Source organism: Macrotis lagotis, chromosome 2 (genome assembly GCF_037893015.1).
Source record: "Macrotis lagotis isolate mMagLag1 chromosome 2, bilby.v1.9.chrom.fasta, whole genome shotgun sequence".
NCBI lineage: Eukaryota > Metazoa > Chordata > Mammalia > Peramelemorphia > Peramelidae > Macrotis > Macrotis lagotis.
Window position 1 is genome coordinate 63,093,172 of NC_133659.1, and position 15,109 is coordinate 63,108,280.

At 35.1% G+C, this 15,109-nt stretch overlaps 1 protein-coding gene across 4 annotated transcripts in view; it reads right to left on the minus strand.

Moving 5' to 3' along the window:
- KIFAP3 (kinesin associated protein 3) overlaps nucleotides 1-15,109 on the minus strand; it is a 208,934-nt gene that overhangs the window by 97,278 nt on the left and 96,547 nt on the right. For all 4 annotated transcript variants that reach the window (XM_074221981.1, XM_074221979.1, XM_074221978.1 and 1 more), the window contains one exon: nucleotides 11,076-11,238. In XM_074221981.1, coding sequence (XP_074078082.1) covers nucleotides 11,076-11,238 — 163 coding nt within the window. The remainder of the gene's footprint in view (nucleotides 1-11,075; nucleotides 11,239-15,109) is intronic.

Below are 15,109 nucleotides of genomic sequence, written 5' to 3' on the forward strand. Positions count from 1 at the left end.
CAAACTAAAACTATGCTAGAAAATAGCCTCTAAAATTTCTTCAATAATAAGATACTATGATTATATGACTACTTAATATTTGGCAGAACAAGAGAAAAATGCATTTTATGAATACCAGCATATTACATGCTTGCTTATAAATAGAAAATAATGCAGAATTGGAAGAGACTTTAGAGTACATCTAGTCCAAACTATACCCGAATCTCCTCTTAAAACCCTGAAAGTAGATGACTCTTAATTTGGAGGAAGCTTTTTCTTACAAGTCTCATCTCCTGCTATTATTGCTGTCCTCTCTGGCTAGGAAGAAGTTGTATGCCTATGCCATATGATAACCCTTCAAATACCAAAGAGAGCTGCCATGTGCCCTTAATTCTTCCTTTTTCCAATTCCTTCAACCAGTTCTTACATAGCATGTCACTGATACCTTTCTCTGGATGTTCTCTCTAGTTTATCAGTATCTTTTCTAAAATATGATACCTATAAATTAAAACAATATTTCAGATGTTTACTCAGGACTCAGGAAAAATACTTTGGACATTATGCTACTCTTTGTGTCCAGTCACTCATTCAGTTCTAAATCTATCTAAATGTTCTATCATTTCTGGCCCACATCTAAGCATCTTGTCGATAAGTATAGAATCATAAGGTTAACTAAAAATCTAGGTTAAAATATATTTGCAACATCCCTTTGATATAAGAGAATAACTACATATTTTTAAGGAAATGATTCTTGCTATGTTATATGGTTAACTAAGCCTTGAAAACTTTGCTTTTAGTCCTGAACAAGCTCCTAAACTTAACAACCTAATGCTTTTATTCAGTTCTTAGGGAAAGAAAAACCATGGGAACAAAGGGTACCATTAGTTCGTAAAAGGATTAATTTCTAATGTCAAGTCAAGATCTAAATTGATGTTTCCAAGAATTTACAAAATCCACTTGAAACACTAAAAAATGTGACCATATCTATAGAGGACAGCTACATCTCTGGTGGCTGGTGGCCATTTACACTGCTCCATGCCTTTCTTTTTTATCTGATGTCTGCAAGGATGGAATCTAAGAAAGTATGATGAATGACAAATAGGGTTCAATTGCTGACCATAACGAAGGGACAAATTTCTTTTCCAATTAACAGTAGAGAAAAAAACAAATCAATCATCAGTAAACATGCATTAAGTGATTACTATTACAGCAGAGAAAAATATAAAAAAACCTTCCTCCTTTCAAGTAGATTACATTGTATAAAAAGAAACAAGACCAAAGAATGAAGATACTTTCAATCATAAAGTCATGTTTGCTACTTTGTCTAAGGAGGAAGGGTAGGAATTAAGGTACTATTTTAAAATTAAGGTGGAGGTAGGAAATATATTTCAACTTTTTCTGGGAGAAAATTTCAAAAATTTTATATCTCCTTAAGATATGGACAGGGTCAGAAAGACCCAAATTAAAATCTGGTCCCAGTTACTTATTAGCTGGGCGATCATGGACAAGTCACTTAATCTTAGTTTCCTCAACTATAAAATGTTGATCACAATAGCACTTACCTCCCCAGTTGGTGTTGTGATGATCAAAATACTTGCAAGAGCTTGAGCATAGGGGCCAGACACATAGGAGGCACTGTTCCCTTCCCTTTCTCACTCCCTTCCTAAACCAGAGATCTCCTCCTAAAGCATCTCCTCAGACCATTTGATCTTAGTTTATTTAACTTTTATTCCTAACTTTCACCCCACTTTTAGGCTTTTCAATTCTACTGTTCTCTGAACTACACTATTTTACTCAGTTATTTCAACTTTATCTCAATTAATGGGAACACCATTAATTTGACTGCCATTTTTATGCTGATGATTCTCAGTTCTACTGTCATGCCCTAACCTCTCTGATGACTTCCAGTCTCACATCTCCAAATACTTTTCATATATATTGAACTGGATATCCTGCAGACTATACCTTAAAGTCAAAATGTCCCAAAATAACCTTACTAATCCTTCCCCCTAACACTTCTCCCTTCCAAATTTCCCTATTTCTGTCAACTACCATCTTCCTATTCCCCAAGCTTAGGATGGATGACAACCCCAAGCTGGATGACATCCTTGACTCCTCATTCTTTCATTCCCTAAATCCAATCTGTTGTCAAAACTTTTGAACCCCTTGGTTGTTCTTCTCTGACTAAATCTTAGGCCTGGATTATTTCAATCATCTGCCTTCTTACTCTGTCTAGCTCTGCTTCTGAATGCAGCCAGGGGAAGTTCCTTACAGGATGACTAGATATATTATAAATTCATGCTAGGGCCTTCACTGCAACAAGGGAGCCTTTTTTTAATGCTTACTAATTCATTCTCTATTGCCCTCTTGTAACTATTCCCACCTCTTTTTCCTTTCTCCCTACCCCAACACCTCAGCTGAGAATCCTATCTCTTTACAGAGAAAATTTGAGACTGACTATAATCAAAGCCTACCCTCCCACCCACCCCTCCCCAATTCTTTCCATTTACTTCTTTTATCTCTGCAGTCTGGCTTCCTAAATCTTCTCTCCAAAGTTATCAATGATCTCTTGTCAGTGTTCTTTCCTCAATCCTCACCCTTTTTTGATTAGTCTGCAGCTTCTGACACTTGTCCATCTCCCATTTCTCCTTGATGTCTTTAACTCTCTAGTTTTTTGCAACCCTGCTTTCTCAGTCCTTCTTAATCTTAGTTCCTTACCTCTGAGATTTTTCACCCTGTCTTGTATCTTGCTTAATTTCTCTATGCAGTAACTTTCACATCATCTCCTCCACTAGACAATGAGTTTCTTGAGAACAAGGACATTTTTCACCTTTATAATCCTAGTGCTTAGTGCAATGTTGAGAATATGGCAAGCCTTTATTAAATGCCTTTTACTGATTTATTGATTGCTCAGGGTCTCTGAAAAGTAACTACATGGCTAGATACAAATCATTTGACCTCAATGAGCCTCAGTTTCCTCATCTATAAATGAAAATGAATCTATCATGACTACATTACTTGGCAAAAATACTTATTCCCTGATCAATAATACTCAAAACTGTGAAGAAGTATTTAGCATCATCAGTCTGTGAGACTCAGATGAGATGATGGAGAACACTTTGGAAACAGCAGAGCATTATGGAAATGTCAGTTACTGCTAGTGTCATCATTTATCAACTGATGCGATTACGTTTTCTTAATGGATATTACTGACTCATTTGTTAATTCAGTATTTTAAATCTAATTTTAGAGTAGTTCTTATACATTATGAAACCGATTCTTCGATTATAACACTCTTCTCTGAATTTTAGAGGAAAAAACTTTTCCAATGTCAAAATAATATTTGAATATATTAAACTTTTAGTGTGTAGATAGACTTGGTAATATAATTATTTGGAGAACCTCATAGATTTGAGTTGATTTGCCATAGGCTACCCTGTTTTTTTTTTTTTGCAATAATTTTTCTTAAGATGTTAGGATCAGAAAAAATAGGAGAGAAGAAACCTTAGAGGTTCTCTAGTATAATGCCATAATTTTCCAAATGAAGAAGCAGAGAGGTACAAAAAGGTTAAGTGATCTGCCCAGGGCTAAGTGGCAAAGCTGTGATTTCAACATGATGTTACTTTCTATACATCTGCATATGAAATAACATTCTGATGTCACATTCAGCATGCTTTCTAACTTCACCATGCTGCCCCACTGAATGCTGTATTTAATAGTTAAATTTAAAATAAGTAGAAAACTAAAGTATTAAGAAATTACACATTGTAAATGATCAATCAATAGATATCCAAAATTATGTACTTATAACTATTCTGTGTTGCAATTTTGAAGTCAATGAGGAATTATTACACCTAAACTTGATTGGGGGGATAATGGAAAAAAATTCTAACATTTACTGATGTGAAGCTCATTCTGTTAGTTTACGGACATAAAAACCTGCTATTATATTGTTTGGTTTATTAATAAAATTATTATTTTATTGTATTTGAAATTTTATTTAATTAGAAAATTAGTATGACAGTGAAAAAGGCACTGAACTGTCAGAAGACTTAAATTCTACTATTAGTCTATCCATCATAAGTGTGTATATGCTCTATAGGCTAGTCATATCTCTCTGGGACTCAGTTTATTCATTTGTAAAATAAGGGTTTGATATAGACCATTTTGGAGGTTCCTGTTTAACATAAGATGCTTTGATTCATTATTTCACCAATTGCATTTCCTTTTAAATGTTTTAAATTTGGGTTACAAATAGAGTTACAAGTTGGGAAACACTAAGGAATCATAGAAACTGATGGCTGTGGAGATGCTTTCTGGTAGACTAGTATGACATAGGAGTGTGGTTTGTAAGAAGCGTCACAGCAGCAGGATGGATGGTAAGATGGTCCAGGTAGATGATTTGCTAAGACAGGAAGTATGGGCATATGAACTGCTCTGGGCTTTGCTTTAACTAGATATAATGATAATAAGCAACAATGACAATAACTATCCTTTCAAAACACAGCTCATTGTCCATGCAGTTCATTGTTGAAGTGGGAAGAGCAGAATAAGGCAATGGCAGCCAGTACAATCAGGGAATTGCACAGTAAGCAGGGAGTGGAAAGAACTGAGTTAGTGGGCATGAATTCAAACTGAAGCCCTTCCAAAAATAGGTATTGTAAGGTTAGACTAGTTACTTTCCCTCAGCATCTTTAGTTATAAAATCTGAGAATTAGACTGAATGTCCTTTAAAGTGCTTTCCAAGCAAGAAAAAAAGACTCAGACTTATCAGGAAACCTGAAATCAAATTTAAGCTTTAACCCTTACTAACTATATAACCGCATAAGTCTCACTGCCTCTATGAATTTGTTTCTTCAGTAAAATGGAGATAATAATATTACTACATTACCTATCTCTAACTTTTTCAGCCTTTTAAAACTTAAGGCATTATACAAATGTGAATTATTATTCTCATTAAATAAATTGAGACAGATGAAAATGATGAAAAAGATAAAGAGAAATAAGGTCTTCCTAGTTCCCAATATGAAAAGGAGGTCAAAAGTCATGTCTCTCCTTAGAAATAATGCAGTGTTCATTCTTGGAAGCAAAAACAAAACTCCTAATTAAAATATTTACTTAGTTAAAATATAATTTTTAAGAATTATTTTCCTTAGTAGTTTCTAATTCATTCAGAGTTTCAGCTACACATACACGTTTCTCTCATTCCTATCAGCAGGGGTCGCAGTGTACCAGTCCTTTATTTCAGGAAATAAAGTATTAGTATATCTGTTAATAAAAGAGGTTTCTTAAAGTTTGAAAGATTCATGATTTATTGATCATTAATGAGAATGATATTTTTGCCTAAAAAACCCCAATAACATATCAGGGAGAGCCCTGAAACTTAATAGGAAAATATTCACAATATCTGGTAGTATTTCTAGCTAAAATGTCTGTTAAAAAAGCATGCCAAAAAGCTCTGCTGCAGAAACAGGAATAAAAACTTTGATGAATTTGCTTCTGATAACTTGAAAGATAAAACAGAAGCTGGCATCGTTCAGCACAGACCTAACCCTGCATCTCCTCTCCTCTCTACTACTCACAGATGGCATAGCCAGACTTTGGGTGAAAACCTCTAATAAAAGGAATCCTAGGGCTTCATGAGGCGGCCTGTTCTACTTTGAAAATTGCTTATTATCCTGAGGCAGTTTTTCTTTACACAATCTCAAATTTACATTTTTGCAAATTCCACAGGTGATTCCTAGTTCTGTCCTCTGGAGTGATGAAGAACAAATAACATTCCATTTCCACGTGAGAATTCCTAAAATTTTTAAAGACAGCAGGTGATCCATTCTCTATTCTCATCGACCCTTTAGTTTTTTCTTCAGTATAAATATTTCTCATATCTTCATCTTATCTTTATTGATTATGCTCTTAAGGACGTTCACTGGTTTGCAATTCAGTTTCCTTTTAGCCATTGATAAAAATTCTTACGAGTAGATGGTAAATATTTGTTAAAATATGGTGACTTAGGTGAGCTGGACTGGTCCCATGGTATTAGGAATTAAAGTGGCTGACTTGTCTACAACTGGTAGAGAAATATTAGTATATGTAGGCTTGAGAGCCATAATCAGTGGATTTATGGCATAAATGGGAAAACCTGTTCCTGAAGAGGTTAGCTTTTTTTAATAACAAGTAGCTGAAATCTTAATTTGAGAGCCTTTCCTCATTTAATTACTTCCTTTTAATTTTATACGTATCTTGTTTGTACATTTATTTGATTGTGTTTTCTTCCATTAGACTGTGAGTTCCTTGAGGGTTACAACTGTATTTTCCCCCTTTTTATATCCCTAACACTTAGCATGAGAACTAGCACATAGCAGGTATTTAATAAATGTTTATTTACTGACTGACAGACCCCAAAGCTCTAACCCTCCTATTTAACTTTGGGCTTTGTTTATCATCCATCTACACATAGCATACCCCTAAGGTCTAATGCTATATTGTCCATCTAACTACATGTCAAAATCTGGACAATGCTTTGCATCCACTTTGATTTTTCCAAGGATGCAAGACTAAAACAATCACATTCAAATAATTATGAATTTCACCAAGAAGGATTGGCAATGAACCACAATTCAATCAATCAGTAAAATTAATACCTAGATGGTGAATATAAGCTTTTGAAGTGTCTTTGCCTCCACAGGATTGGCTCCCCTTCTGCTTCAGTTTCATGTGGAGCAGCATATCCTCCTAAACCCCTGCCATCTACCTTTCTCCCTGTTTTACATCTCATTTAAGGTTCCCACAAAGCCCTTGGGCTTTATGTGCTCCCTATGCCATGGATGTAGAACTCAAACAGAAATAGATCCCTGAGTCAGCATACTGACTTGAAAAACCACACATTAACATCATCTGTATTCTGGTACAAGTCCAATGGATTCTCCTTTGACACCTTCTCCCTATACCACTCAACTTCTCACACAAAAGAAGTAAAGAATGAACACAGTAATTTTGGAGGTAAAGTATTTATAATTGGGTGGAACCAGGAGAAGGCTCCAGGAGGAGGGAGAATTTGGGCTAAATCTCAGGAAATAAGGGTCTGAGAATTGTCTTGTAGAGCTGATCAGTGAACTATGAAAGCTAATGAGGTCAGGGAGGAGAGACAGAAAGACAAGACAGTCCAGAACAGAGCCAGGAAGGAAGCACTGCCTTTGGGGGATGAGAGGCTGCTGACCCTCAACAAAAGAGGATTGTCCAAAGCACAGAAGACCCAAAATCATGAAGACCCAGAGAAGAAAGAAGATTCAGTAAAAAAGGGTAATTAACAATTTACATGCTTCAGAGAGGACAAGAAGGGTAAGGAATAAGAAAGCAAATCAACTTTACCAGGGAAGAGATCCTTGGTCACTCTAGCACTGAAGTAATGATCTAGAAGGATGACTGAGAAAGGAAGAGGAGGCAAGGAGGTCACTTTAAGGGACCAGGAGAGGATTACAAAGCAGGGAAAGAGGGACATGAGAGGGCTGATAAAAGGAAGTATGCCAATAGATAGAGGAAAATTGAAAAATTAGGGTCAGAGGGAAGCAGACTGTGGCAGTAATTAGTAGAGAAGATAGAAGTGGACAAAACAAGAGTAAGAAATGGGAGATAGAATAAAGAAAAAAAATCTTTATTATTTCATCATGGTGTGAGGTAAGGATCTCTTATAGACCAGAAAAAGACTATGTGATACAAATAGCCTGAGGAGATGAAAGAAGATTTGGAATAGGTGTGAGGAATGCAATAGAAAAAAAAGGAGAGGAGGCAACTAGGTGGCAGTGGCCAGAGCACCAGCCCTGTAGTCAGGAGGATCTGAATTCAAATCCGACCTTGGACACTTGATACTTAATAGCTGTGAGACCTTGGGCAAGTCACTTAACTGCACTGCTTCAAAAAAAACCAAAAAGAAAGAAGAAAGGAGGAGTAAAAGGATTGCCTTCTGTGGTGAAAGTTAGGGACTGGGAAGATGACTGAGGTCACAATCTGCTGGGGAGAAGAAGATCAAGGACCCATTTTGTCCTCTACACTGGAGACAATGTTTGTCCTTCCTTCTCCAAGAAGGCCAGCACATTGGGGAGGGGCGCCATGATGAGCACGTGTGTGTTGGATTTGAGTGTGTGTGTGTGTGTGTGTGTGTGTGTGTGTGTGTGTGTGTGTGTGTAGGGGGGCAGGGGGAGGCTATGCTAAATCACAAGGTTCACTATCTCCTCCAGAGCCATCTGGGGACAGTGACCAGATATGAATTAGGACAACTGGAGATGGCCCTGGGTGGGAGGCAGTCAGGGTGAAGTGACTTGTCCAAGGTCACGCAAGCAGGATTTGAATTCCTCCTGCCTCCAAACCAGCACTCTAGGGTGCCACGTAGCTGCCACTACAATTATGAAAGAGGAGAGCAGTTCTAGGAAATACGTTTATCAGCTCAACTATCCACTTCAAGTTGGTGAAGGGTCCTCTTAGGGGGAACTGGCCCAATGATCAATGAGGAGACACCCTGCTACCCAATGAACCATATTAATCATCTCCCTATAAATAAAACCAGAAGAAGGGAGGAAGCTGCAGCCAAGAGAAGAATGGTTCCCAGGTATGACTTGGGAAGAGACAAAGAAAGGAACTGGTGGAGTCGGCTTCATGGAAGGCTCAAAGGTCACAGGAAACACGATTTCAAGGGGCTCTGGTCATCACCTGTCACAGAATTCATGATCACAAGGCCACCAAGAAAGGAGTTGTAGGTTATGTACCTAAATGATTTACCAAAATGATCCAACACAAATATTTTGTCTTCAATCAGTTCCTGAAAAGTAGCCAAGATAGGAGTGGAAACATTCAGACTGTCCTGTTCTCACTGACCAGGGATTTTTTTACTTGCCCAGCAGAGGGATTTTTCATGTCTTGGGAATTTAAACAAAATGATTAAGTTTCACTGAGAAAGGCCAGCTTGGAGGAGGGAGAAGGCTGCTCTCTCTGCTCCAAATTTTCTCCTGCTCTCCATGCCACACCATCATGATACAATTGCTTCTCAAACTTACACAAAGCATCAGCCAAAAAGAAGCTAAAAATTTGCCACATTTTTTTGTGTGCTATTTTTGTTTCATGTCTTTTGTGAAAGGAATGTAAATGTTTGAGCTAATAAGTCTAGTATTAGATACCAACATAATGGAGAAGACAAGATCATTAAAGGTGAGCTTTCTTACAGAAGGGATAGGATAGGATTAGAAGGAATAGGAGCATTTGGAAAACTTAAATGACATCTAGTATTTAGTAAATTCTTATATTCTATTAGAGAAGGGATTAAAAAAAGGGGTAAACAAAGTCCTTCAACTCAATGTCTAATTTAAGACTAGTATGTACAATGACTAAAACCTATTAATGGTTATTTCCAAAATCTCAATTTTAAGCCAACTTTCTTTCCTTTTCAAGATCTTCTGAGCTAGGGTTTTAAAACATGGTGGATAAAGTCACCAAGTACTGGGATACTTGATGTACAAATTAGAAGGCCCCCTAAGATTTATCCTTCATAAGAAATTTCTTAATGGTGCCTGGGACCACTGAGGGGGATTTTCCTGGCTCATCTGGAAGATCCTTCTGGGAATACCGAAGATCATCAGAGATGAACAGATGATGAGCAATGCCAGCCACTACCAGAATCTTTCCTACTCTTCCAGCCTAACTGGATACATAGTTGAAATACTCATAAGTAAATGGGCAGAGTGGAATACTTTTTCACTTTTATTTTGGCTTGGGGGACTAGTCATATCCTTAAAAACTTTACACTAAGATACACAGATACTTAAGCATATAAACAACCCAAAATATCAATTTGCTACTAAAATTTAGCTATTTTGAGTATCTGTTTTAATGATCAATTTAGTCAAAAGTTGGGCAAAAAATGGGCATAATGGAGAGCTATTGATGATTATGCCAAGTTGAGTTACATTTAACTCCTGATTGGAAGTAATGAGTTCATCAAGTAAAATAAGAGAAGTCTTATTAGCACATAAATACTCCTTTGAAGTTAACTGAGGCCATATTTTATTTGATCGGGCAGATAGTTTGGAAAAAAGAGGCTTTGGTGAGAAAACTGGCATTGGTTATCAAGTGTTAAATAAAATTTTGAATCAATGAAGAACTAGACTCAACCAAATAGAACATTTAAGTGTCAATTATTCATAAAGTATTGTGCTTGACAAATAAATTGTGCTGAGATGCTAATGACTTAGACACAAATACAACAATCTCTACCCTTATGGAACTTATTGTATGCTAGATAATAGATAAGCTAAGTGAATTCTGAGCTGTTGCAAAATTCAACTGCCCAGAATATAATTTTTTAAGAATATAAATTTTTAAGATGGCCAATGCTTACAAAAGCTAATTTGAACTGACTATAAAGAATCATCTTTTATTTGGTTTTTCATCTGAAAAGAAGAATCTCTATGGTGTCCCTTACTAGTCAATACAAGACATTAACTTAAAATTAATTTTAATAAAGCTTTAAGTCATCAGTTCCATTCCTGTCAGCAATATCATTTTCTTTGGACCCTGTCTCATTAAGTATAGAAAAGCTAAAGTGAATTTTATTTATTTCTTTTAAAATGCATTCTTTTAGTGTTAATATTTTCCAATTTATAGAAACGTTTTGACTGGACTGCTCAGTACTTTATACTTACCCAAGTTGAAGGAAAGGTCTATAACAACATTTTAAAACATAACTAACAACAAAGAATCACTCATAAAAGATGTATTGAATATTATAAAGCAGAATTTATACCTTGTCTGCCACCTCATAGCAAATTTTACAAATGAGAAATCCTATACACCCCACTTCACTCCCAAGGCAGTTTTTTCATTTCTTCACTTTGGATTAAAAAATTGGGGAAATGCAAGCATAGTGTTAGAAGCTGTAGTTCTACTAGGGGATTCTAGAAAAGATAAGTTTTTCTTCATTGTTCTGTTAATTGTATTTTTCACTTCTCAACCAAATATACAAATCACTTTTTATCCAGTTAAAGTTACAACAAAAAGGTAACTCTTTTCCATTAAAGATTCTCAAGGCATGAGTAGCATTAAAAACATACCTAAAAGTGCAGTGAGTTTGGGAAGTAGTCCAACTTGTACCATCTTGTTTCTCAGTCCTGTATCAAAGGACAGATTTAACAGAAGTCTTAGGGTGATATTTAGGAGATCTTCATGTTCACAAGGTACCATTTTCACCAATTTTTCAACAATGTCCATTTCTACCTATAAAAATAGGATAAGCAAAATTGGGATTCAGTTTTAAGACATGGACAAAACTAAGTTTTCTTTGTCTATGATAATCTGTATAATTTATATGTAAATATTTAATGTATTATCTATGCACTTCAGATCAAAAGCTCTTTTCTAAAACAAAAGACCCTGGCATTCTCTAATGATGCAATAGAGTTGAGAATCATGTAAAACACAGAAACTCAGAGGAACTTATTCAAAATACTTTGGTCATCCATTTTTCACATAATGAAGTCCAGTTAAGGGGAAGCCACAGTTTCTAGAGGCAGAGAATTTCATTTTGGGAATAGCTGTAATTGGTAAAAAAAAATTAATACACTCTACTTACACAAACCCTAAATTTACCTCTTTACAGCCTCCATCCATTGCTCCCAGTTTTAACATATATTGTGGTTCTAATCCTCTATCTACAAGGCAGTCATTCAGATATGTGATAACAGTGGTATTCATGAACATCCCCTTCTCATCAAGTCTTTTCTGTTAAAATATCCCAATCTTTTCAGTCTGAACATTACCACTACACTCAATAGAAGAATGTCAAATGATGCTGTTGACTCACACTGCTTTCAGATCCCTTTAGCATCTTTTTTAAAAAAAAATAGCAAGTACCCAAACATCACAGTCTCCAAAGAATCATAAGAGACACTGGAATTATATGAAAGAGGGATACAAAAGCACTGTAGCACATCACCAGTGATAATTGGTTTGCAAGATTGGTATAAAAGAAATCTCCAAGGACATTCATAACTAGAAAAGGAGTTAGATTAATCATGCAACAGGAGGAAAAAATAAATGGACAATTAAGTACAAATTAACTGTAAATGGAATGCTCTCCTTAAATTATCTTATACTTTGGATAACTCTCATATGGATGATTAATGTAAAGATATAGACAAGAATGAAAAGGTTATATCATTATAGAGAGGATGGATATCCAAAACATTGAAACTATGGATCCATCAAAGTAATGTACTTATATACTCCACCCCGATTATATTTTTTTCTCCCATAAAAATTTTGAGGAGGAACTTTTCACAATTTTCTCCCAGTAAATGGACAATGCTGTCTGAAAGCTTGGAATTAGCTAATGAACTTACTTTATGAAAGAGGAAGACTATCTTAGGATTATATTTACATCTCTTCAAATTTTCAATAAGAGGTTTAGATTGGAATGAAAATCAAGCTCTTGGTTTGGGGACAGATTTGAGCATTATAAGTGACAGAATGGAGTTTTGATTGTTTTGTCATTGTTCTTTCCAGTTACTTGGTAGTCATTGTCATATTATGTATATTTTTTCCTAGTTTGGCTTACTCCATTTTGCCTAAACTTATATGAATCTTCCCAGGTTCCTTTTTATACATCATTTTCATAATTTCTTATAGTAGAGCAATATTCCATTATATCTATGTACAAAAATTTGTTTACACATGCTCCAGTTGATAAGCAATGACTTTGTTCTTCTTCGTTATTTTTAAGTGTTGCTACCAAAGACTATGGTGTGCATATTATAGGGACTTTCTTAGCACTAGTCTTCTTGGGACATAAGCCTAGCAGGAGGTTCTCCCAGTCAAAGTATATGTCTTAACACAATTTCAAGTTGCCTTAGAGAATAGTTGATAAAAGGCACTGTTCCACTCACAGTGCATTAGAGTTCCTGGTCTTTTCACAATCCATATAACATCATTTCCCTAATTTGGTATCTTTGGCCATTTGCTAGGTGTTAAGTGAAAGCTCAGAAATGACCGAATTTGTATCCCTGGTGTATTAGTGATTTCAAGAAATCTTTCCCAAAATCACTCATAAATCTTCTTCCTTTGGCTACAAACACTGAGGAATGTTTTTTTTTTTGGTCTCATATTTATATTAGTTATCTAGCTATCTTATACAGTAGAAAATTATCAACTATCTGATATGAAGATTCTCCCCCCCAATTAACCATATCTTAGTTCCAGTAATTTTTTTTGTGAAAAATCTTTTTATTTCATGTTATGAAAATTGTTTATTATATCTTTTGGGATCAGGAATAAATGGAAAAACATGAAGGCAGGAAGTCTAACAATATCAGATTTCAAACTACATTATAAAATGATTATCATAAAACAAATTAGCTCTGGCCAAGAAATAGAGGGGTGGACCAGTAGAAGAGATTTACTACACAACACACAGTAGTAAATGACCACAGTAATTTAGCGTCTGATGAACACAAATATCCAAGCCTTTAGGGAAAGAACTCACAATGTGACAAAAAATTGATAGGAAAACTAGAAAGTAATTTGAAAAAAAATAGGCATAGACAAACATCTCACATGATATACCAAGATGAGGTAAAAATGAACAAATGATATAAACAAAGGATTATATCACAAGTAGATTAAGTGGAGAATGGAAAAATGTACCTGTCAGATCTATGGATAAGGGAAGAGTTTATGACCAAATAAGAGATACAGAAAATCACAGAAAGTAAAATGAATAATTTTTTTATTATGATATAAAAGGCTTTTGCATAAATAAAACTACTGCAGTCAAAATTAGAAGGACAATAGGAAAGTGGAAGAAAATTTGTAGCAAGTTTCTCTGATAAAGGCCTCATTTTTCAACTATATAGGGAACTTGACCAAATGTATAAAAGCCTTTCCCCACTTGATAACTGGTCAAAGAATATGAACAGACAGTCACTACTGATGAAAAGAAATATAAATTAACACAACTCTGAGATATCATCTCACACTTATCAGATTGGCTAATGTGAAAGAAAAGGAAAATGACAAAAATTAGAGTAACTGTGGACAAACTGGGACACAAACGCTCTGTTGGTGGAATTGTGAACTAGTCCAAACATTTTGAAGAACAATTTGTAACTATGTCCAGAGCACTATAAAAGTGTGCATGGCCTTTGACCAGCAGTAACACTGCTAGGTCTTTATTCCAAAGAGATTTATGTAAAGGGAAAAGGACCTATATACATATTTACAGAAGTTATTTTTCAATAATTAGAAACCTAGAGGATGCCCATCAATTGAGGAATAGCTGAACAAGTTGTGACATATGGTGTAATGAACATTCATGCTACAAGAAGTGATGGACAGGACAGTTTCAGAAAAACCTGGGCAGACTTATGTGAAACTCAAGCAAAGTGAAGTAAGCAGAACCAAGAGTAAAGAGTATAGAGTAACATTAATTTTGTAAGGATAATCAACTATTAATGATTTAACTATTCTGATCAAGACAATAATCCAAAATAACTCCAAAGGATTCATGATAGAAAATACTATCAACCTCTAGAGAGGAAACTAATGAATTCTGAATACATATTGAAGCATACTTTTTACTTATTTTCTTTTTTTTGGAGTTTTTTGTGTCTATTTTTTAGCACCATGGCTAATATGGAAATATATTTTACACAACTTCATATGTATAACATATCTTATTGCTTGTCTTCTCAATGGGTGGGGAAGAGGCAGGAGGGAAGAAAAGACTTAGAACTCAACATTTTAAAAACAATATAAAAATTATGACATGAAACTGAGAAATAATGAATAAAATATATTTAAAAAGAACTCTTCTAGCAGCCAGTTTGATAAATAATCGACAAATTATGATCAAAATATTACTGTACCATAGAGTTAGACAAATCTGGGGAGATCTGGATGAATTGGTGAAGTAGGCAATACTATAAGAATAATATATACCATAACAACAACATTCTAAACGTAACTTAGAAATAAAACAGCCAACAACAATTTCAGAGGACAACTACATCTTTCATTCTGCACTGGATTCAAGATTTTCCCCAGAAACGGACAATACAAAAATTTGCTTTGCTAACTATGAATATTTATTACA